The sequence below is a fragment of the Terrapene carolina genome, unplaced genomic scaffold (genome assembly GCF_002925995.2).
Source record: "Terrapene carolina triunguis isolate 2854851 unplaced genomic scaffold, T_m_triunguis-2.0 Scaffold38, whole genome shotgun sequence".
Taxonomy (NCBI): Eukaryota; Metazoa; Chordata; order Testudines; family Emydidae; genus Terrapene; species Terrapene triunguis.
The window spans coordinates 8,028,749-8,052,187 of record NW_020664389.1 but is presented as its reverse complement, the minus strand read 5'-3'; the positions used below and the strand labels follow the sequence as shown (position 1 = coordinate 8,052,187).

At 37.2% G+C, this 23,439-nt stretch overlaps 1 protein-coding gene across 4 annotated transcripts in view; it reads left to right on the top strand.

Annotated features, from left to right (window-relative positions):
* ROBO1 (roundabout guidance receptor 1) overlaps nucleotides 1–23,439 on the top strand; it is a 1,048,580-nt gene that overhangs the window by 1,010,200 nt on the left and 14,941 nt on the right. For 3 of the 4 annotated variants that reach the window (XM_026652616.2, XM_026652612.2, XM_024198740.2), the window contains 7 exons: nucleotides 920–1,074; nucleotides 4,957–5,292; nucleotides 7,890–7,997; nucleotides 10,490–10,634; nucleotides 11,819–12,070; nucleotides 16,393–16,802; nucleotides 20,229–20,381. In XM_026652616.2, the coding sequence (XP_026508401.1) occupies nucleotides 920–1,074; nucleotides 4,957–5,292; nucleotides 7,890–7,997; nucleotides 10,490–10,634; nucleotides 11,819–12,070; nucleotides 16,393–16,802; nucleotides 20,229–20,381 (1,559 nt within the window). The remainder of the gene's footprint in view (nucleotides 1–919; nucleotides 1,075–4,956; nucleotides 5,293–7,889; nucleotides 7,998–10,489; nucleotides 10,635–11,818; nucleotides 12,071–16,392; nucleotides 16,803–20,228; nucleotides 20,382–23,439) is intronic. The other variant, XM_026652620.2, reaches the window with a different exon arrangement.

Here is a 23,439-nt window from a genome sequence, read left to right as displayed (position 1 = left end):
GCTTTGTAATATGCACAATGTTGTCAGTGGAAAAAACAGTATGTGGGCTGGAGATTCAACAAAACATTCATCAAAGTTTATTTAGTGCTCACTAGAAAACCTGCAATAACTTGGAAACCATGCAGCTGGAATACAAATCTTTTAGCTGATGACATGATATATCATCCAATATTCAGCCAACATTCAGCAATGCAGACTTGTAATTTTCAAAGGTGCTGAGCATTCACAATTCCTATGGACTTCAGTAGGAGCTACTTGTGTTCCACAATTTTTGTGAAAAAAGTTTTGGTTTTTGAGAAATTTTCCAATTTTTCAATCAGAACCCTCCTTATTTGTCATTGTTGTTTTCCCTCCTTCCTCTTCCTTTTTTTTTCTTCAACAACCCCCACTTGTTTTTTGGCTCCCCCACCCATTTTTTCCATGTTGCCACTGAAAATTGGGGAAAAATTGAAAAACACTACAGTTCAGTTTTCAGATTTTTGATGAAAAATCAGAAAATTTAATAAAATTCTAAATTTTCCACAGAAACATTCTTACCCTTTCTCAACAAGGCCTACTGTTTGTTAATACCCATATGATGATCAAAACATTGTGTTGGTTTCTTTCTACCGTAATTTACCAAAGAATATCAACATTTTATGGAGATGTCTGGGAGTCATTACATATACCAATTCTTCTTCTTCTTTTGTATGGCAAGACAAGTGATTAGCAATGTTCAAAGAACTAAGTCCAGATTAGTGGGCATATATCAATTAAAATATATTTTATAAGAGATGTGATAAGTATGAATTGCCTAAACCTTTACTATTCATAGTACAAACTTTTTTATGCTAGACAGCCTTTTGAGAAGATCATAGGAATCAGTTTAATAACACTGTTGCTTAATTTATGAAATTACCATACTTTGTTTTTTTTAAAGACCAGGACTTCTAAACATCAGTGAACCTGCCCCTCAACCATGGCTAGCAGATACATGGCCCAACACTGGTAACAACCACAATGACTGCCCCATCAACTGCTGCACCTCAGCCAATGGAAACAGTGATAGCAACCTCACAACGTACAGTCGACCAGGTTAGATACTTTTAGTAGTTAACAAGAGGCCTATTTTACACTGAATTCTTACAACCAGTCTCATTCATACTTCTACAGAGTTAGTTTTAGTCCCTTATCATGCATGTTGTAGCAGACTGTGTCCAGAATTTCATCAAACTGAGGATAGGCCATAAAATGTTATGTGTTGGTGTGACAGCTATAGTATTTGGCCCAGAGGTTGATACTGGGGACCTCTAGAGATAAAAGCATGAGGTGCTACGCTTCGAGCTAAAGAGCCAAGACTCTGTAGCTAGAGGCAGTAACAACTTGTATTGGCATGGAGGAGGACCTGTTTTCACCAGTAGATTACAATACCACATATAATTTAAACTTTGTGTTATGTGCCAGCATAGTTCGGAGCTCCTACTTCATTCTGTACAGCTGCAGCTGCTAAACTTGGGTTGGCTGATTCTCAAGATGGTTTTATTAGCCCAGTTCCTCTTGCTGCTACTGTCACGTTTGCCCACCAAGGTGTCTCTCCATTATGGTGCCCACAAAATCACTGCACCTTAAACACAAGCTAAATGGGTCTATTAATTGATACAAACCTGGTTTAGTCCATGGAAGACCTAAACTTACTGCAAAACTAGGTATGAATGAACTCATTCTAATCAAATAAGAAACGACCTGAATTGGCTCCCAAAATTCAAACTGAACTCAACATTTCTTGACTTTGAAAAGTCCAAATACATTTTATTTTTGACGCAGATCTGCACTTCCTAATATTGGCTAGGACCAAAATTAGAAATGCCAACATGTTACTGGAGAGGTTTTCATGCCTATTCCTGGGATGACCAGAAACAAGAAATGCCTTATCATATCAAAGTCTGCTCATATGAGATTTCCAGTCTAGTTTTGCACATTCAAACCTTTTGTTGTTCACTCATTGCTATGCAAACTCCTTCATTTGGGTGATTGGGTGTTATATTGTTTGTTTGTTTGTAAAGATTATATTATAGAGAACAACTAATTATGTTGACTCTGGAAAGCAAAATATAAAATGTAGGGATAAATTGAGGCTCTTGGGAGCAAGGGCAGCACAAGGAGGGCAAAAAAAGCATGTCAGTGGCTGAACACTTTAGAGGGAGACATTATGGGTGAATAATGCTTCCTGCTCTCTGGTGGTGCACGCTGGGTGGAATACACCGTGAAGCAGCACTTGCTATACATTTAAAAAAAAAATGGAACTGAAATTCTTTTTACTCTGACCCAATTAGTGCTCGCCAGTGAGTCAGGAGTGGGAATCTTTGGCCACTTTCTTACCCAACCAGACACATCCCTTCTTGGGCATGGAGCACTGCCAGTAACACTGGTTGGCTTTCACTGTTTGCATTCCCCATCACTTTGCAGTCAGGTTATGACTGCCTGCAATGTGAAAGCATTGGAGAGACATGGTGTTCCCTCTAAGTCTAATGTAATTACTGCAAGGCCAGCCATAAACTGATGATGGCCATTCACTTAGTCCAGTATCTTGTCTGACAGTGGCCAGTACCAGATGCTTCAAAGGAAAGCATGAGATTTCTAATAAGAGACCTGTGGAATAATGTGCACATGGATTACATTATTACAAGTACCTAGATAGGAAGGAGATTTCTGATAATAAAGGGCATTTTAATCTAGCAGACAAAGTCATAACAAGGTCCATTGGCTGGAAGATGGAGCCAGACAAATTCAGACTAGAAATAAGGCACACATTTTTAATAGTGAGGATAATAATCACTGGAACAATTTACTGAGGAATGTGGTGGATTCTCTATCACTTTATCGTTAAATCACAGCTATCTCTCTAAATCTAAATCTGTCTAAAAATATATGCTCTAGCTCAACTGGAAGTTATGGGCTTGATGCAGGAATCATTTGGTAAAATTCTATGGCCTTTGTTATACAGGAGGTCAGAATTGATTATCATAATGATCCCTTCTGGGCTTAATATCTATGAATCTTCTTAACCCCTTCAGTTTGTAGTTGTCTTATGCCCTGAAGCACAAAGGCTTATATCCCTTATATATAAAAATGTAACTAATTACCCATGTACATTTCTAATATAATCTTATAAGTATAGTACTGAATAGGAACCCTACTTTATAGGGACAGCTTCTTTGTAAAAGTAGTGGGGAATATAAAATTCACATTTGATAAAATACATTTTCTGTTATATAGGTAAGCAGACATTGTTTGCTGTAGGTGATCATGAAAAAAAGTAAAGGGAGAGGCAAAAATGAAAAAAAATAAGTAACAAAAGTCAAGAAGTTGAAGAGTATGTAGAGCGATAAATAAATAACAGCTCACATGTGAAAGAAAAATAAATCAAAGGGTAAAATCTTTTTTAAAAAATTGAAGCTGAAGGGCATGAAGTTTGCAGTGAATAAGTTGTATGTAATGGCATGTACTGCTCACATCCCTTAACCATTACAATGGGAATGAATGATTTTATTTTTGTATTTTACTGCTTTTACACAGAAATTTTTTCCTGAAAGAAGTGTGAATGTTAGAGAATGTTTTGGAAATGTACATGTTCATTTCATAGAATATAGAGGCTAAATCCTAAAATGCTTACTTAATTTTTACTCACTATTTTGGCTGGAGTTTGCCCTGACTAAGGACTTTGGGATTTGTCCCTAGGTTAACACACAGCAGTTACATTTTGTTAAAAGAGCAACTATCTTCTTGGTAATTATGTAATTACCATTACATATACAAATTGGTAAATGATAACACACATTTAACGGTCATTCTGTGCTGGTTTCCTAATAACACCATATATACAGATCTGATAACTCTGTTACTAGTACTCACTACCCTTCTGGTGGATTGGATATAGAAGGGAAACAAATGCTGTGAAAGTAATGTCTATGCTAGTCACATGGGGCTCCTGAAGGACAAGTATGCTGACCCAGCGTTTAATACCAGGGCTGAGTTCTAGAATTGTGGTTAGAATGTCAGCACAAGCCTGATTACTGTGAGACTGTCACTGAGTGCTAACTTTGTGGCAAGGTAACTACTAGGAGGGTGAATTCACTCTTATTTATACTGAATAAAGTGCCAGAGGCAATAGTATGTATGACTAATAAGACCCAAAGTAATTATGATTAGCATGTGGTGCAACCCTTCCAAGAATGCTTTCCTATCCTTTTCTTTGAAGCTCATACATATTATTGTGCTAGAATGCAATGTTCTATTGAAGTCTTGTTAAACAGGTTCTGAGACCCCTTTAATAATGTACTGTATCTCTTCATTAATGATTTCTATCTCTGTATAACCATCGTTTTAAAAAAAAATGCAGAGAAGAATACATAAAGACCTCTTTTCCTTTGTCTGAAGTCTGACAGGGTTTAAAACGTTGTGTGTTGAATGTGGACATGAGACAGTTGTTTTGTATTTTTGCTCCAACTCGCAAGTGTTTTTTTATTTACACACACAAATTGTCCTAAGTATGCTCAATTGTGTTTTTAATTATTAAGATGCCAAAATTGTTTTGAGAATAGTGCCCAAAAATTAAAATGTTCATTATTGCCAACCTAAGAGCAGCAGAAAAGACATAAACATTATTGTAGGGACAAATTTAGCAGAACTGAATTTACAGGGGAAGTTTACTTTGGATCTGGAGAATTGTATAATATGGAGAAATAGATGAGAAATAACAAAATTCTCTGAGCCCGTGTTTTTGTATAGTAACCTAAAAGGTAAATAAAGTTCAATGGGTTATTTATTTATAAGTTATATTATTACAACCCCATTTCTGCTTCACAGAATCAGGTCATATAGTTGTGCACAAAAATATTTGTAAAGCGTATTGCACATGAAGATATAGCGAGTAACTGAACAGAATGACCTTTTCTTTTTCCTTCCCCCTGTGGTTAGCTGATTGTATAGCAAATTACAACAACCAGCTGGAAAGCAAGCAAACAAATCTGATGCTGCCTGAGTCAACTGTTTATGGTGATGTGGACTTGAGCAACAAAATCAATGAGATGAAAACCTTCAATAGCCCAAATCTAAAGGATGGAAGATTTGTCAACCAACCTGGGCAGCCCACTCCTTATGCAACCACTCAGCTCATCCAATCAAGCATCAGCAATAATGTTAACAGCAGCAGTGGGGATACAAATGAGAAACACTGGAAACCCTCTGTTCAGCAAAAACAAGAGGTTGCACCCATACAGTACAACATTATGGAGCAAAACAAATTAAACAAAGGTGAAGAGCTTTTAGCTTTTTTACTCTTGTTTATTCATCAGATGATCGTCAGCCTTCTGGTGCTGGGAGTCCAAAGCTTGTCAGGACTAGTAAACGTAAACCTCTCTGGTGCGTCTTGCTTATTCCTTTGTAGATTTAGAAATTCCCAGTAAACAGTGTCAAAGAGTTAATTAGCACTCCAATAACCTTCGAAGATTGAATTTTTTATAACAAATAACTAGCTGCAACTTTAAAGAGAATTAAATAAAATATATTTTCATATGGCTTTGTGATTAATTTAAATGTAATAGTAGGTGCTTAATTGGTTAGGACAGAGACAAGATCTTTTATTCATAAGACCAATGCATGGTAGTCACATTATACTCTACCTTAAATTTTAAATAGATCAACATCCCCTTATCAGTCATGAATAGAGGCAGGCTAATTAAATCTACATCTTCATGTAAACAAATGGAATTTTTGCACATCAAACTGTGTAAAATTATATTGTGTTGTACACTGGGGACAGAAATGAACCACTCCAATTAATTTTAGCTTTATACCTAGCAAGCCTCCAATTCATATTCAGAGGGAATGCTGTGGAAAAAAACCAATCTGGATACTAAATTTCCTTTGTTCTGACTGCAGTTTGTGGGTTCAGAAGCTAAAAATAAATTGATTTCAGTGTAAACTTGAAACATCAGAATGTACTTTTGTGGCCTTAGGGGCACGTTACTCCAATGTGATGTGTGTGATTTGGAAGAAATAGGTATGTGATTTCTTGCTAGTCTTCAGGCTACCATGCAACCTGCTTTAATAACCTGATTTGCAAAGCAGTGCCCCTAGGAACTGGATCCATTCTACCTGTGAACTTTTTGAACAGATCGTTGTAACTTGTATGATCACATAGTGATATTGAAAAGGTGTCCAGCAAAAAGACGTTTCATTACAGAAGGTTGATTTCATCTATTTCCTACCTGACCTACTTACCCACAAAGTAGTTGAGAGGGCCATATAAAATGTGACACCGCCTTTTGACATAACCAAGTCAAAGGGAAAATTCATTTTTTTTTCTGGCTCCAAGCTGTAGTGTGAGGGGTTTATCTTTTTGTAATAATGCTTATGCACTCACTTTTCTGTGATGACCTTATGTATTCCATTTCAGTTTCAAAATTAAAATGTTTGGATTTTATGACCAAGAAGACATTGTCTCTTTCAGATGGTATATATTACAGCTGCACATTTTCTAGCATATTGTGCTATGAAAAGACCCCATTAAAGCATTGTCCACTGACAGTCATATATACATATTTCAGTGTTGATTTATTGTTTATCCTCTGTGTAAACAGACATGGAATGCAGGGCTTCAACATGAAGTGTGGAATTCAGCTAGACTGAGAAGCTATTACAGAATACATTCTGGTGTGGGATTTATCATTTTGCTCCTTTTATTCTCCCCATGCTTACATTATCAAAAGCATGTCTGCAGCAGATGGGGACTGGATTCTTAGCTACTTTGTATGGGGTTTTTTTATGAGTCAATAGTCTGATCTTGGATTTCTTATTTCCTAAGTCAAAACCATCTCGCTGACAATTTTACCTATAGCTTTTATAACGAGAAATAACCATGTTGATGAGTTCCATGCTGTGCTTCATTGTCAGTACTTTATGTCCAATGGTTCTGTTTGTCTTTATTTTATTTGGACTATGAAAAGCAACTCATCTCCTTGCTAGTCTTCTGTAAATTATACACACTTCTTAAGCAAGAAAACATTGTATTGTCTGATGAACATTTTATCCCTGAGAAATTTTTGTAGCTCTGATTGCCAAATCTAGCATTTAAAAATAAAATCCCTGTAATTAAATGTTCATCCAAAGCTTCAGAATTGGATAGGCCAGTTATTGTAGCTGTTAATAGTAAAAACTGTGTCAGCACTATCTGGCAGTCTTCCTGGATACTATAGAGACATTGGACCAAGTTCTCTGCTGGTGTAAACTGACTTCAGTGGAATTTGGCTCTTGTCGGGTTAAACTCACTTCCATGCAGAAATATGGCATAAGCCTGTGTGCGCTTTGGGACTTGAGTATGCCATAGGCACTGTGCCTAGGGTTGAATTTCACCCTAAGTGTATGTCTACACTGCAATTGGACAACTGCAGCTGGCCCATGCCAGTTGATTTGGGCTCACGGGGCTTGGGCTAAGGGACTGTAGCCTGAGCTCTGGCATCCTCCCGCCTCCCAGGGTCCTAGAGCCCAGGCTTGAGCACAAACATCGACACTGCAATTAAACAATCCCTTAGCACAAGCACCACAAGCCCAAGTCAGCTTGCAGAGGCCAACCACAATGTGTCCAGGTGCGGTGCAGCCATATCCTTAATGACCATGGACCTTTTCTTGGTGTAGCTACTGAGTTGCCCTAAAACTCTGGAAACCTGTGGGTAATAGAAATTAAAGGAAAAGATAGGAGCAAAACAAATATGGGGAGGGTTAAAAGATTTCTCCCCTGCCCATGCTTCCTCATCAACATGTTCAGTGGGTCTTTTTGTCTGTTATGAAGCAGAAATATACAGGAAATAGTTTATGTGAAGGGAATATTAACTGTATTATTAAACCTACAGATTACAGAGTAAATGACAATAATGCTCCAACTATTCCATACAACCAGTCATATGACCAGAATACAGGAGGGTCCTACAACAGTTCAGATCGGGGGAGTAGTACATCTGGTGAGTATATCCATACCAAGCTACAGTCTGCTAAAATAAAATATGGTTCTGTTATTGTTACCATATTTGATGGAACTGTATACGTAGTCAGTATTAATTGCCTGATTTGCAAAACTGCTGAGCATCCACATCTCCCATTGGAGGAAATACAACAGCAACTCTGTTGGGTCGGAATTAACTTCCATAATCTATGGTTGCCTCCTCTTTACTACTTAAAATAAAGTATCGGCTAGTTGATTAATGCCATCTAGAATTGTTAAAGCCATATACTGCAGTATACTTTGGATTTCCTAACTTGGGTCCTCCACTGTTTGACATCTTGGCCTCCCAAGAGCCAATTCTGTACAAAAGTCCTTCTCAGAAATTTCAAAGAAAGCTGGATATAAACCCACATACTTCCCTTTCTGGAAAGGTACCAGACTCCCTTCCCTACTTTATTATTGTATATTGCACTTACTGAAAACACCAGAACATTTGTTTTATGCATATCAAAACTAGTTTCAGTAAATTTTGCATCTGTAATTTTTTAACTCTGATACCATACAATTTGGTTGAAAGAACTGAAAAAATTCCTCTGTTTTTATTTACACCGACTCAGTGACTATTTATCAAAACTAATCTTACTGATAATTCAGATTTAGACAGTAGAGAATTAAAGAAGAATTTTGTTTCTCACAGTGCCTTTCATATGCAGAGTATCCAAGAGCCCTTTGCAAAAGATTTCCTTGCAAAGAAACCTTGTTCTTCCTTACCTTTTGCTTTCACCTGGGGTGGCCCAAATGCCTTTTTCCTAACCTGTGTTTGATCTTAATCTAACTATCCTAACCTAACACTACTCTGGCAATGTAAATGTGTTTTAGTGTAAATGGGGCCCAGTATTTTCTGTCTTCGGGTGGTACTCTCAACAGTTTATTTGGGGTATAGTGATATCCCCAAATAATAGCAAGCCTCTTAAACTTCCAGAATTCCCAGAAAGAACCTTCTGGCAGTGGGCAGCTTGCCCAATTCTATAGCAACAGGATCTGCTGAATCCCAGTTCTACAGCATTCAGACTTGAAACACAAAGCAATACCTCTCAGGGGATATGAACCCATGTGAATTAAGAGTGGGGGGCATATTATTTACCGTGCTGACACTTAATATGTTTATTCATAACAATGACAAATTATAGCCCTACACCAAGGACTCCAGCAGGAATGAAACAACGTGACCAGAGCAATAAATTAATTGTGCTGAATCTTATATATATATATATATATATATAGGAGGATAAGGAACAAAATGCAGATTATGGTCTCCTTGGGACAATTAGGGTCTTGCTTGACACAATACGGTACTGATGTACCAGTAAAACAATAGTGAACAGCTAAAACATACTGGTATGTAGCAGTCAATGTGGAGCAATAATGAGCTGAAATATTGTCCATAGGAACACAATCTAGGAGACAGTGGCACAATTACACAATAACTTCAACATCCTTAATTATGTGGATAGGGTAAACTATGCTAGATATTAAAAGAAAAACTTCTGCTTACCTAAGGAAGTTAATATGAAGAAGAATCATTTCAAAATTTCTATTATTTTTTTTAAAAGAAATCACAAACTAAAAACAGTTTTCAAAGAGTTAACAATAAAAATGACAAAGTATACAAATTAACATATAGAAAATGTAGAGTTAGTTTTGATTACAGATAGTATTCTAGTCAAAATTCAGCACCTGAATAATTGGTGAGTAAAGCTGGATTGCTGGTAAAGCTGGATTGTTAAAGCTACATCATTCTACTATAAGCCATAATTTCTCATTAACAGTGTCTGAAAACATTCACACCATACTTCATCAGGTTTTTTTTTTTTTAGTTATTTTAGTTCTTCCAGCAATTATTTTCAACTCCACCTGCCATTCAGACTAAAATTAGTAATTTCATTGTGCCTAAAACATTTCAGTGGACATATACAAATTGCATATATTCAGTGACTTAATGCAACAGTGGAACTTTAATAGATCATATCTGTATCCTATTGTATTTTAGGTTCCAGCAATTAAATAACAGAAAGGCACTTTAGAAAATATGTCTACAGCTCATTTGTTTTAGATCATAATCTATAATGTAATTAATAGCTGTGGGAAGATCATTCTTAATGATACTGCTTGTAAAATTCATTTATGGTTTTATTGCATTTTAGCTATTTATTAAGTTATGAATACTGTGTGTTTTGTCCTTGTTTTATTAAAGTTTCTGGTTAAAATTAACTGCAGCAAAATGTGGAATAATTGGTTTTACGATGAAACTGCAATTATGAGGTTATGTATACAAAGAGGAACAGAACTTGCTCCCAGTCAAGTCAATGGTAAAATCCACATTGACTTCAATAGGAGCTGGAATGATTCCTGATTCCTACCCCCACCCCCCCAAAGGGGAGATGGCAAAGTAATTAGGGGAAAGGAGATAATTAAAAGCATTTTTTAAAATATATTATTGTTTATTCTTAGGGAGTCAAGGACACAAGAAGGGTGCCCGCACCCCTAAGGTACCCAAACAGGCTGGCATGAACTGGGCAGATCTACTTCCACCTCCCCCAGCACACCCTCCTCCCCACAGCAATAGTGAAGATTACAGTCTTTCTGTGGATGAAAGGTAAGAAAAACGAACAAGTCATCCTTTTATCATTTTGCTGATGAGATATCTCAAATTGATTTAATTTAATTTGTGTTCTGCCAACGTGGTAATGAAGTTTTCCTTCAATCCACTTTGGATGTTCCTGAGCTACATACAGTATTATTAAAATACAAAAAAAGCTTTTGATGGGATTGTGCCTCTGTCAATGCATCTTTATCAATTGATGCTCTGTGTTGTTTGGATTTTAGCATGTTTTTTTTTTTTTTCCATGAGGGAATGAAGTGGCCACAAAGGTTTGCATTGTACTCAATGACGGGCCATATTTAGCAATATAATACACAACCTGTTGAATAAATTCGATTAGACCAGTTCAATATTTGTAGACAGCTAGAGATCTGTGATGAAATCCTGGCTCCTTATGAAGTCAATGGGAGTTTTGCCATTAAGATAATAGGGCCAGGATTTTATCCCTTGGATTTAACTAAACGTACTCAATATTTTTAAAAGAATGAAAATTAAATACAAATATTCCAGTGGTTAAGTTGTTGTTTTCTTGAAATGACATGGCCTCGTTCTTGACATTTTGCCTGTAATTATAAGATCCAGAAAGCAAGTAGTTCCAGAGTTTTAACAATTTGAAAATCTCTGACCATTTGAGCTAGAATAATGTATAGTAGATTCTGTGGACCAGATCTTCATGTTTATTAAATCTGTGTTTAATACATCTGGTGGAATATTTTTCATCTAATACTTTATTTAACAAATATTGAAGTCATTTGTTAAATAATTTATCCATTTAATTATGTTTAGTAGCATCCAACCAGTTCTATAACTTGACTACTGTTTGTCAAATAAATTGACACACAATAATATTCACTGAATAATATATTTACCAAATATTATTTTTCTGTTCTTTGATTGGCCCTAATACCCATATTAGTCACCTAGCAGCTACTTTAGACACCTATAGGTCTCATGGGATAATTGGGAAATGAAATCCTGGCCACACTGAAGTCAGTGGCAAAGCCCTTTTGACTTCAGTGGGATCAGGATCTTTCCCCTAGCCCTTTATGAGAAGAGGACTTATAAGAAGTGTGATTTTGGCCTGGCTATGTATATGTATATAAGATATATTTTTATTGCATCAAACAAGTGTGATTTAAGCTACAGTCCTCATTTTTAAAAAAAAAACTGTTTCTTAGTTATGACCAAGAAATTCCATGTCCAGTGCCGCCTGCAAGGATGTATCTACAGCAGGATGAGCTAGAGGAAGAAGAAGATGATGAGCGAGGTCCTACACCTCCAGTCCGAGGAGCAGCTTCCTCTCCCGCAGCTGTCTCCTATAGCCACCAGTCTACTGCCACTCTAACACCTTCACCCCAAGAAGAACTACAGCCCATGTTACAGGATTGTCAGGAGGAAATAAGCCACATGCAACACCAACCTGACCGAAGGTATGTTGCCGCAAACATGCAGAGGTGACAGATGAAATTCCACTCCCACTGAAGTCAATGACAAAACTCCCATTGAATTCAAGGGGCCAGGATTTCACCCAACATATTTACTCTGCTTATCTTTAATTTACAAATTGGGAAGATTTGACTATGTATATTCTTAGAGCTAGGTAATTAAGTTGCTTTAATATTGTAACATGAAAGGAAATGCAGTATATCATCTTATGTTACATACAGTGCTGACACAAGTTAAATGCACAGTCATCAGGATACTAAAGTGGTATCGTTAACACAATTTACCATATAATTACAGTTCCATTGTTTCCAATAGATTTACTGCATTATTACCATAAAATAGCTTGCATTATTTCACAGTAACTGTGCAATTAACTTGTCACCAATGTGTATGAATATATATAAATATATAATTTCTATAACCTATAGGTTTTCCTCCTTTCATAAATCTTACTGCAGTAAATTACTGCTTGTGAAATTTCCTTAATGTTCCCACCTTCCCTCATTTTTTAAAGAAAGATGAACATTAATAAGATCTATATTTGTTCCAGGGAAATTTTGCTTCCTTTCTCAGTTTACTGCACCCTTGCAGCTTCTGTTCTATTTAAAAAAAAAAAAAGTGAATTCTGACTAACTGTGACATTGATTAGCTTGCTGTTTTGTTGAGATAATAGAGCTTTTGTATCCAGGAACATATTCTTTGTAGATTTCCCTCCCACCCCCATCATTAGCTTATATATATTAAATTTATGATAAACCATTAGACTTTTAATATTCCAGTCATTTTTATTTAATTTTTGATTATTTTCAAGAATTTCTAGGCTTATTGTTCCAAAGATCAGATTAGCACTTCTTAATTTTTCATATTTCTTATTCCTGGGCTTATTTCAAAGCAATATGTTTCTAAAGTGTCATCTTGCTGAATTAATTGCTTGAATTTGATTTTGTTAATGTAGCTTTTTATAGGTGTGTTTCCCAGAAAAAGAATGTCTAGTATCATTTTTTTTTTCTTTTTCTTTTTCTTTTTTTTTTTTTTTTTTTTCTTTTTTTTTTTTTAGTTTGCCCCTTTTTATTGTAAAGCCAAGCCTGGTACTTTAAACCTTGCTTTTTGAAAATGGCTTCAAATCTGCCTTTAATTTTATCCCGCATGTTTCCTCAATGTTCCTGTTTCTTCCTCTCTACTCTAGTGTTCTGTAACTTTTACCCTCTGTCATGTTCTGCATCTTGTTCTCTTTCTTCCTCCTCATGACTTTCATTCCTTCTTTCCCTTCCATGTACACCATTGGAGAAGGGGGGATGTCAGCTCAATCTATCTTTGGGTAGCAGGTTCCAGAACCTCAGTTTCTCTGTTTTGAATAGTGTGGTGCACTGTGAGTGAGCCAGGAGCCTCTGTGCAAAGAAGAGGATCCAGCGGGCAACAGCCTGGAAACTAGAATGTTTCCCTCAGCACGAGGAGTGGGAGATGGCCACCACAGATGTATCACAAAACTTAAGGAAATATGATTGAGATGTGCCTATAAGGATGCACCACTGAACCACTAGGGTATAAGGATTTGCTTATACCCTAGCATATTTTTGCTGTTATTAAAGGTGGTTAGATAAACATCACTAGAGGATAAATGCCATTGCCTCCATTCTTTGCAAAGCTGCTAGTGACTAAGAAACACACTGCAGTTGGGCTATCTTGGTTATGTGTCTTTAGCTTTTCCAGTGTTCTCTTATCTATTTGATATGTTAGTTTCTTTTATTAAATAAAGCCACTGTTTTGTATAACTTCTCTTGCATGATCAGCAAGACTTGCCTGTCTGCATCTTCCACTCTACTGGCATTGTTAAGACCTGTTATGTTGAGGAGTTGGCTTTTGTGTGCTCAGCACTTCAAGTATGTTCTGGAAGGAAGTTTACACTTGGAACATGGAGAGTGACAAGGCTTTCTAATTGGGAACACTTATTTCAAATGGCACATTGTCAAGGCTGATTCCCCACTCTGGCACTTTGAGTGCAGAAGGTGGGGGCCCGCAAGGATTCTAAAAATTAATAGTGGCCACCCCAGGCTTGTATTAAACTCCCAAGGTTACAGCTTTTCTCTGACCTTGGATTGGTAGATGCGGCCACCACCCAAGTGCAGAACCCCTTTGAGAGCCCAGGAAGCTGCACTTGGGAATTAGAGAACAGCTACTAAGAGGGATTTTGTAGCTATTGGCTGGCTGGGTGTCCATAAAAGGGAGCTACCCCTCCCCCTTCATTTATCACACACATGCTTCTGTATTAAGTACTAAGATTTTTTGATTAACTGAAAATATTCATCATTGCAAATAATAAAAGTATCTGACAGAGAAATAAGTTGAGCATGTAGCTTTGTAGTGAAGATTATATCTAAAATACTATCATCTGAAATGTATCTATAAGGTTGGTGTAGCTTTAGTCTCTGAATTCCAATCTATTTGGAAAAGGTTACTTAACAGAGGGGGCCATCTCCTGCTCTCCCCGCTTCCCTCCTCTCCAGTCTTTAATACTTTCTGTAATGATTCTACAGCCATGCTGTGTGTTGTGGGCCCCAGGAACCAGACAGCTGGAACATTTCTCTCTGTGATGATGATTGTGTGCAGTAATGTTGTCTGTCCGCTTGCCACAGTTACAGCAGATTGAAATAGAAAGCTCTGCTCTGGAAGAATGGACAAGCACAGTGAGATAGGAGACATTGTGAATGTTAAAGCCAGAGTCACTGTAATCTAGGGTAGTGCTGGATAAAGTGGAAGAAATGCTGCTTTATGTCCATGAATATGCCCATGTTCTCAGTTATCCTACCTTTATGGGCTAGTGAGCAAGCTGATTTTCCAGGAACCCTCTCTATGTTTGTAAACAGTTGCCTGTATCTTGGTAACAAAACCCAGATAACAGGAAGACTGGTAGACAAATATACTACAAGGACACATCTTGCCAGGACCCCACATTAAACCAATATAATTTAGCCAAGATGAGACGCTATACAAAGGCGAATAAAGCTTCTTTTCACTCAGCTATGACTTTGTTATTTCTATTAAATGATTATTTGGTTAAAATATCTCTAATTGTCACTGCTTCTGTTGCCTTCCATAGTTAAGGCAACAAGTAGAAGTGTATGTAAAATATTTTAAAGGAAATGGTAGATTATTCAATTCTGCATTTTGTTGTGAAAGATGAGAACTTGTTTTTTTTTAAAACAAAAAAGGAAACATTTTTGTAGATACATAATTATTTAAAAGCAAAACCTGGCCCATTTCCAAGAGCGGGTGGGCAAAACTCAGCTAGACAAAAATATGAAAATTAACATTTTTCAAGTTTGTAAAGATAGCCATTTTGCTGAAGTGATGACAAAGCAAAATTTGATGGGTTGGAAACCATGAGAAATAGAAAACATTGGGAAATCTTGCAAACCAGATTCTGGTCAAGAGCAAACAGCAGATATCCTTAGTGACAAAAGAAGCCAAAAGTCCGGTCATTCCCTCCCTAAGCATATCTTCCTTTTGGGTAAATGACAACTAAAAAGCACTGGGGATAAACTGATGACAATATCAGCAACATTAAGATAAATGTTCTGCAGATCAAAATATTAAATGAACCGAACATTGATCCCATAATGCCCAGACAAAGTCCTTTAACTTTTGAATCTAGCAGCTCTGTTACTGATTATTTAGGAACAAGAATAATATGGATATATTTGGCTGCTCCCAAAAGTTAGATATAAATAATATTGAATAATTCTCTCTTTAATATTACCTTCCAGACCAGTTTCAATCCTATGTTTGGAATAAGTGGGGAAAAAGTCCCGAGAAGGATAGTTTATGGAGCAGTCTGCTTGGTTGTAGATGCCTATTGTCCCTGGTAATAGCAAGCTTCAAAAGTAATATACAATCACACCTTTTGCTCACATTCACAGGTGTGCACTTCCTAATGTAATTTTTTAAGCTGTGTCCTAAACTGTCAGCTTCCCTTTCCTAACTGAACATGAGCTAAATTATGAAACATAAGGAGATGTATACATAAACGAGCACAATTTTATTAGACTGGGAGCAAAAAGTACCATAAGAGAAGGCCAATTTCTTTTTTTGGTTGATTTCTGGTTTCATAGCTGTCAGTCATCTCTGATTACAGCAAAAAAGTAAAATCCTGCTACTTTCAAATCTAAATCCTGGGAATTTTAAATGGCAAAACAAATTGGTTGGCATGTAAGAGAAATATTCCACTGATTCTACCAGGATATTTTGTTTTGGCCTGGTTATTTTGTGAAACTGAAATAACAATTTCTAACATTGTGTTTACATGCAGACGTCAGCCTGTGAGTCCTCCACCCCCTCCAAGGCCTATTTCTCCACCACACACCTATGGTTACATTTCAGGACCGCTTGTCTCAGATATGGATACTGATGCACCAGAAGAGGAAGAGGATGAGGCAGAAATAGAGGTTGCCAAGATGCAGAACAGAAGGCTCCTTTTGCGTGGCCTTGAGCAGACACCTGCCTCGAGTGTTGGGGATTTGGAAAGCTCTGTAACAGGGTCCATGATTAATGGCTGGGGCTCAGCCTCAGAAGAAGACAACATCTCAAGTGGACGGTCCAGTGTTAGCTCTTCTGATGGATCGTTTTTTACTGATGCAGATTTTGCACAAGCTGTTGCTGCAGCAGCAGAATATGCTGGTCTTAAAGTAGCAAGACGTCAAGTGCAGGATGCAGCAGGAGGTGAGGTCATATAAAGGCACAGTGTGCTTGGTTGGGGGTTAAAAAAAGAAAAACTGCCACCGTGCCATGTCTTTTATCCAAAGGTTGTCCCTGAATTTCTTAAATAACTTAACAATGAATCACAGTCTGCTGTTCCAATTTGTACAAATTCAGCATGCTCAGAAAATTGACTTGCATGCCTACATAATTATCTCCTACGCTATGGCTCTTCCAGCAGGTAGTGTATTTTTTTTTTGAAGTGAAATGGGAGGCAGTTAACTCTGCTTAAGATCTCCAGGTTGTGGGGTGGGGAAGGACTTTAAATGAAACAGTCCAATTCACTATATTAAATTTAATTGCTGCTAAACGTTGTTTTACATAAAATCAGTTGTCGGAGATGTGGCTGTAAAACTGAAACCTGTGTGCTAAATCATGGGGAAGAAAAACTCTAATTGATTTAAAATTCAAATGCAGCTGAAATTATTATTGTTCTCTTAGGTTGTGTCTATACAGCTCCACAGTTTGGAATATGGGTATGTGAATAGCAGTGAACACCAAACAGCTGCACTGTAACTTCCCCATGTGGATGCTGCGGGCATGAACTAAAAGGCTCCTAGTTTGCATTAATGTAGTCCTCTTCAAACAGGAGTGTGTAGACATGCCTTTAGAGTTTGGTGAAGGGGGTGGGGGCCAGGTCAGTGATAAGGATAAAGGCTCGTGTGGACAATGGTCTGTCAGAGGGGAAGAAAAAACAAGAATTAAAACAACAACATCCATATTCTTTGACTATTATAACTCAGGCATGCTAGTGTGCTCTGAATTGAAAATACATGCAGTTACATGAACTCCATTTGGGAGCCATTTGCAAACTTAAAAATGGTTGAACAGTTTTGTCTTTGTTTTTAAATGTTACAGTATAAGGATATAAGGGTATAGTGTGTACCTAGAAATGAAATCAAACATAGAAAGCTCAATCTTAAATTTCTCTGTTGTGCATAATCACCCCAGCACATCATATGTATAGGACACAGGAACTATCATACTGCATTAGTCCAGTATCCTGTCTCCTACAGTGGCCAATACCAAATGCTTCAGGAGAAGGCACAGGAAGTCCAGAAGAAGCAGGCAGTTTGGGATAACATGTCCTGAGGGAACTTTCTTACAATTGGTTTATTCCCTGAAGCATGGTGGTTTAGACCCTTTCAAAAACTCTTGTTTGTTTAGAATTTGCTATTATAACTCTGGATATTCTTGTTATCCATATAAACATCCAGTTTCTTTTTTATTCTTATTAAGCTTTTAGCCTCAGTGACACCTTGTGGCGAGGAGGTTTACAATCTAATTGTGGGTTATAAAAAACTGTTATTTCCTCTTACTGATTTTGAAAATTTGCTACCTTTTAGTTTAATTAAATGCTTTTTTTTTCTTATATGATGAGACAGGGTGAACAGAAGTTTCCAGTTGGCCCTTTCTCTAAAATGCATTATTTTGTATACTTTTCATGTCCTCCCTGTAAAGTACACGATCCCAGTCTTTTTTGTTCTCATCATATGAGAGTTTTAGTTTTCACATTCTAGTAGACATGGATAAAGTAGAGTGTTTCACCTTTAACACTTTATTTTCTAGGTTTTATAAGTTTAAGAATACATTTAATCACATTTTAAGATAATTATTTGCCATTTACTATACTAGGAATATTATCAGCCTCTGTCTGGAGCATAATTGAGATGAACTGCCCTTGGCTTGGCATCATAATTTATAACCTATTATTTCAGAAACTTCTCTTAGATTACAAACAAACTACACTTGGCTTTTCCGCTGGTCAACACTCGATATGTAATAAATATTTCATGTTGGAGCACAAGCACTATTGGCTACCAGGATTAATTGAATATGAATAACCAGTGATCTGAGTAGGCTTCGTGCTTACCAAAGGGGTTAGTGTCAGCTGATAAATGGGTCTGCCACAGTTCAAAGAGATCTGTGACTATCTCGCCAACCCTGTATAGTCACTAGAGCCAGAACACTGGGATTCTATCACTGTAGTTTTGTCCTCACCAACTCTACAGAGCTGCAAGATTCCTTTCTCATTTCTAATTCCCACTCAAACTTTTAGCATTCCTTTGTTTCAACATGGCTGTTCATCATGAAGAAAAAGAAGGGGAGGTAGTTTAGTTATTTTGAGTGAAATCTTGGCCCCATTGCAGTCAGTGGTAAAACTCACATTGACTTAAATGGGGCCACAATTTCATCCTTTTGTTTAACTATTTGGAATGGATATTTTTACATGCTACTGATGTAAAAAAATTAAACTTAGCAACATTCAAAAGTATTATGAATTGGGGGTTTTGTTTTGTTTTGTTTTTTGCATTTTCCTGAATACAAACACTAGAGATGTGACACTGCTCATGTACAAACAAAGTATTAGGAAATGCAAATCAGGGTATCACAGGGACTGCTGGTGGGTCACCTCCTGGTTGGTTTGGGGATTAGCTGATTTCAGGTCTGACGCCTCCTTTCCACCTCTTACCACGTGCCCTGCCTTCTCTTCCAGGCCAGTTTGTTTACCTGCCACGTCCGCAGATTTGGCTGATCGCGGCTCCCACTGGTCACGGTTTGCCGCTCCAGGCCAATGGGGGCTGCAGGAAGCGGCGCGGGCCGAGGCATATGCTGGCCGCCGCTTCCCGCAGCCCCCATTGGCCTGGAGTGGCGAACCGCGGCCAGTGGGAACTGCGATTGGCCGAACCTGCGGACGCGGCAGATAAACAAACCGGCCTGGACCGCCAGGGGCTTTCCCTGAACAAGCGGCGGCCCGACTTTGAGAAGCACTGAATTAGGCCATAAAATTCCTTCTCAGCCTTATTAACCCCTTCCAGGCTGGTGTGGGGATTTTTCATATTTTGGATCTAGTAACAATTTGGTGTACTTCACAAACAGTACTTTATTCTTAATGAGTCAAGGAGTGCAGTGCGGTATGCATTTGTAACTAGGTCCTTCTCATTGTTCTGCCATGCTACATTTGAGTTAACCTGTGCATTTTCCATGCCAGAGGAAATGAAGCCCATTGAGAAAGTGATGCATTTTGTTGTTGATGGATATTGCAAGCTATTGAGCTGATAAAGCATTCTGTTCCTGCTTGGTCACAGAGTTCAGATTCCTGCAGGGAGACCTACTAGAAACAAACCAGTTGCATAATTTCTGGGAAACTAAGTCAGCCTGTTTGTTGATTTGAAAATTAATGTCTCTCTTCAATTGTTTTTTAAAACTATGCTGTAAACCATATCACCAATAAGGATATTACAAGATTTAGATTAATGTAATATTATAATTAAATAACTTCAGTTTTAGAATGGCTGCACGTGAGTCTCATTTTAAAAAGAGAGGGAATATTATTATTTTGGAGAGAAAAATAACAACATTCGGTTGTTCTGTAATTATTTTTTTCAGGCCGTAGACATTTTCATGCATCGCACTGCCCTAGACCCACCAGCCCTGTGTCTACTGACAGCAACATGAGTGCTGTTGTAATACAAAAGGTCCGACCTGCCAAAAAGCAAAAACACCAGCCAGGACATCTGCGCAGAGAAGTCTACACAGATGGTAGGTCCACTGAAACAGGTGAAAGTGTCAATGAACTGCTGTAGATGTATGCTGAGTGTGTAAAGGTTTTCCTCAGAGATAACATTATGTTTTTAAAAAAAATCAGTGATTTGTGTTTGCTATTGCTAAATATGTTGAGCAAATTAATCATTTTAAATTTCCATACTTGGTAGTCTTTATGGATGCCTCCACTGCACCTGTTTTCTCTAGTGTCCTAATAGGCTAATTGCTGCCTTTATTTAAGAGAAAAGGTAGCACATATAGGTACAGTAGCTGAAAATAATGTGTGCCTGGGTTTAAAATTTTCATTAAAATAATGGAACAATAACTCCTCCAAAGTGTCAGTTTTTTCGCACAGAAACAATTTAGCATTCAGATGGTAACCAACAAAATAGCTGAATTTTAATCCGAATGCGAGTATTGTTAGTTACTTTGTGCACCAAAAGGCAAAATGTAATCATCTTCTCTCATGCCTTCACACACAATATCGACTCCTGCTGAAAAGGTAATGCTTGTATTCTCTGGGGAGTATAGGAGGATAATGCAAACATTGTGATGTTGTCTAGAGAAAGCCTTTAATGAAAATGCCTCAGGTGGCCCAGCTTTTATTAAACTACCGCCTTCTAGTTTTTATAAACAACTCAAGGGCTTTGTGGAAATTCATGTAAGATAAATTCTTGAAGACTTACCCATCTTGTCAAGTTTGCTAAATTTGCTAAAGGAGGAGGGGAACGAAGGAGTGTCAGAGGCATCATTCCCCACCTCCTGGTTCTCAGCAACAACAATCTGATTAGGACTTTCATTACCAGTCAGAAATGTTTCAAAGAGGGGCATCATTTGCCATTATCATATGAAAGCCTAATATTATAGATCCTTATCCAGGGTTACAGGAAGGGGGTTTTGAGCCACTTCTCCCTGTGATTCCTACCACTTGACAGAAAAATTTAATACAAAGCTCACAGCATGATGAGCAGAAGTAATTTTGCAATGAGTGGTTGTCCGTGCTATTATCTGACTTTATTCTGAGTATTTTCTCTCACTAGCATCCATCTGATATTAGACTGCATTAAATACTGGCATGACACAGTGCACCTGGGCCTCTTGGCTTCTGCCCAGGTCCCTTTTGTCAGTGAAACTGAGCTGTCAGAATATTATCTGATTTCAAGAGGTTATTTACAGTGGTTTTGTGCATTTGCTTCTGTGAAAGGGACAACACAGGGTGTAAATCCCAAAACTATACTAGCAATTTTACATTTATGGGACCTCTGTAATGGCATTTTACAAGATTTTATGGACATTTTATCAGCTTTTATTATCTTGAAGAGAATGCTCTTAACTGAAAAATTGGCTAAACATCAAACCTTGATATAATCACATCTACAGTAGCTAGAACATCAGAAAGAAAATCTGGACTGGAGTTTTATGTGACCTAGCACAGGAATAAATATGTGAGGGATCTGTATTTGGTGTATTTCGTAAAAGTAATTATACCAAGTTAGACCTACAGCACTGTGGTTAAAAATTGTAACAGATTTGACAGTTGTGATCAATATTTGTTTTGTATGCTACAGCAGATGCTTATTTCAGCATGTTTTCTAATTAGACATGATTTTCTGGTAACCTATGTGTTATAATTAATTTGCTATACATTGTGGTCAGTCAGACAGTAGGGAGTTGTTCTATTTTCTGCAATGCTAATAAAACCCAGTTCAGTTGTGTTTTATTATTATTTTTTTACCCCCAATCCATTTGCATAGCTATATTTGAAGCCTTACAGAAAATTATAATCAGTCGTTTTAATAGGCACATAAAGAAGCTGGTCCTTTAGAATAAGCTATAAAATAATATCTACTAATTATTTTCCTTAAGTGGAGAACAGTGATATGTGGACATGAAAGAAACAGTTGAGCACAGTTGACCTTTCAAGGTACCTTTTAGTTTCTTCTATTGGTTTGGTGTCATACTGTGATTTATTTCTTTTATAAAGCAGTGCTTACTACTAGAGAAGCTTCTAGTTTTTCCCCATAATGAGTGAGCAGTCTAGTTTACAGTGGAAGAAAACTAATGGTCTGAACCTGGACTTTTATCACTGGCTGGAGCTGTTAAATACTAAAAGGGAGAAGAGATTAATTATTTCATCAGTTTCTCTATGTTTTCAATAAAACCTGCATTCACAAGTGACTGCTAAACAACAGCTATTTCTTATGTAGCATAGAAGCATTTCTCACTATTCCCAAATTACTTGACTACATTAGCTCAATAAATATTTGCTAGCAGTTTTATGAAATATCTGTGATATGAAGGATTTACACAGCTGGGTGATAAAAAAATATGGAAGCAAATTCAAGCGTCAAATGATTGGTTGAAATTGCCCAGAATGTTGTCAGCAGCATTATATGCATATGCTGTAAAAATTCTGGTTTTGTTTTCTTTCTTATGGCACAGTTTATGAAGTAGATTATTGTTATTTCAGAGAGTTTTTATTCGTAATGCAGCAATGAAAGGAGATGTGTTTGCTTTCTATTGCTTATTTTTAAATACAGGATTTTTTTTAGTTTACTGTGCATTGTCTAAGATTGCACAAACCCAGGGTAATGTAATGACAATATTATATCCTTGGCTGATACTAGTTCAGATCAGTTTCTGCTGAATGTAGAACAGGCTTTCAGCTCTGTTGTTTTGTTCATTGACAGTCATCCAGACTGTGAAATGTTCTCCATATTTGTTGCTAAAAATGTTTTGCTGAGAGAGGAGGGTAAGGAGTAAATGTATGAATATTTAATTGTTCTTTGTCTAGTCTTTCAGAGAGTTAAATACAAGCAAGCGCATTACTAAAACCTACTAACAAATGCATTTCTCCCCTACCCAACCTCCTCTGACCTATTTACATACTTTATTTAAGAAATCAAGTCTAAAAAATATTTTCTGCGCCTTACTTGTCATAAATTATATATTTGCAAGCCTCTTTTGAATCGTTGTTTTGATTTGATTTATCACTAATTAGAAGCCCTCAGACTTCTAAGCATTTAGGTAAACAAAGTGAAAATCTTCTGCAGTG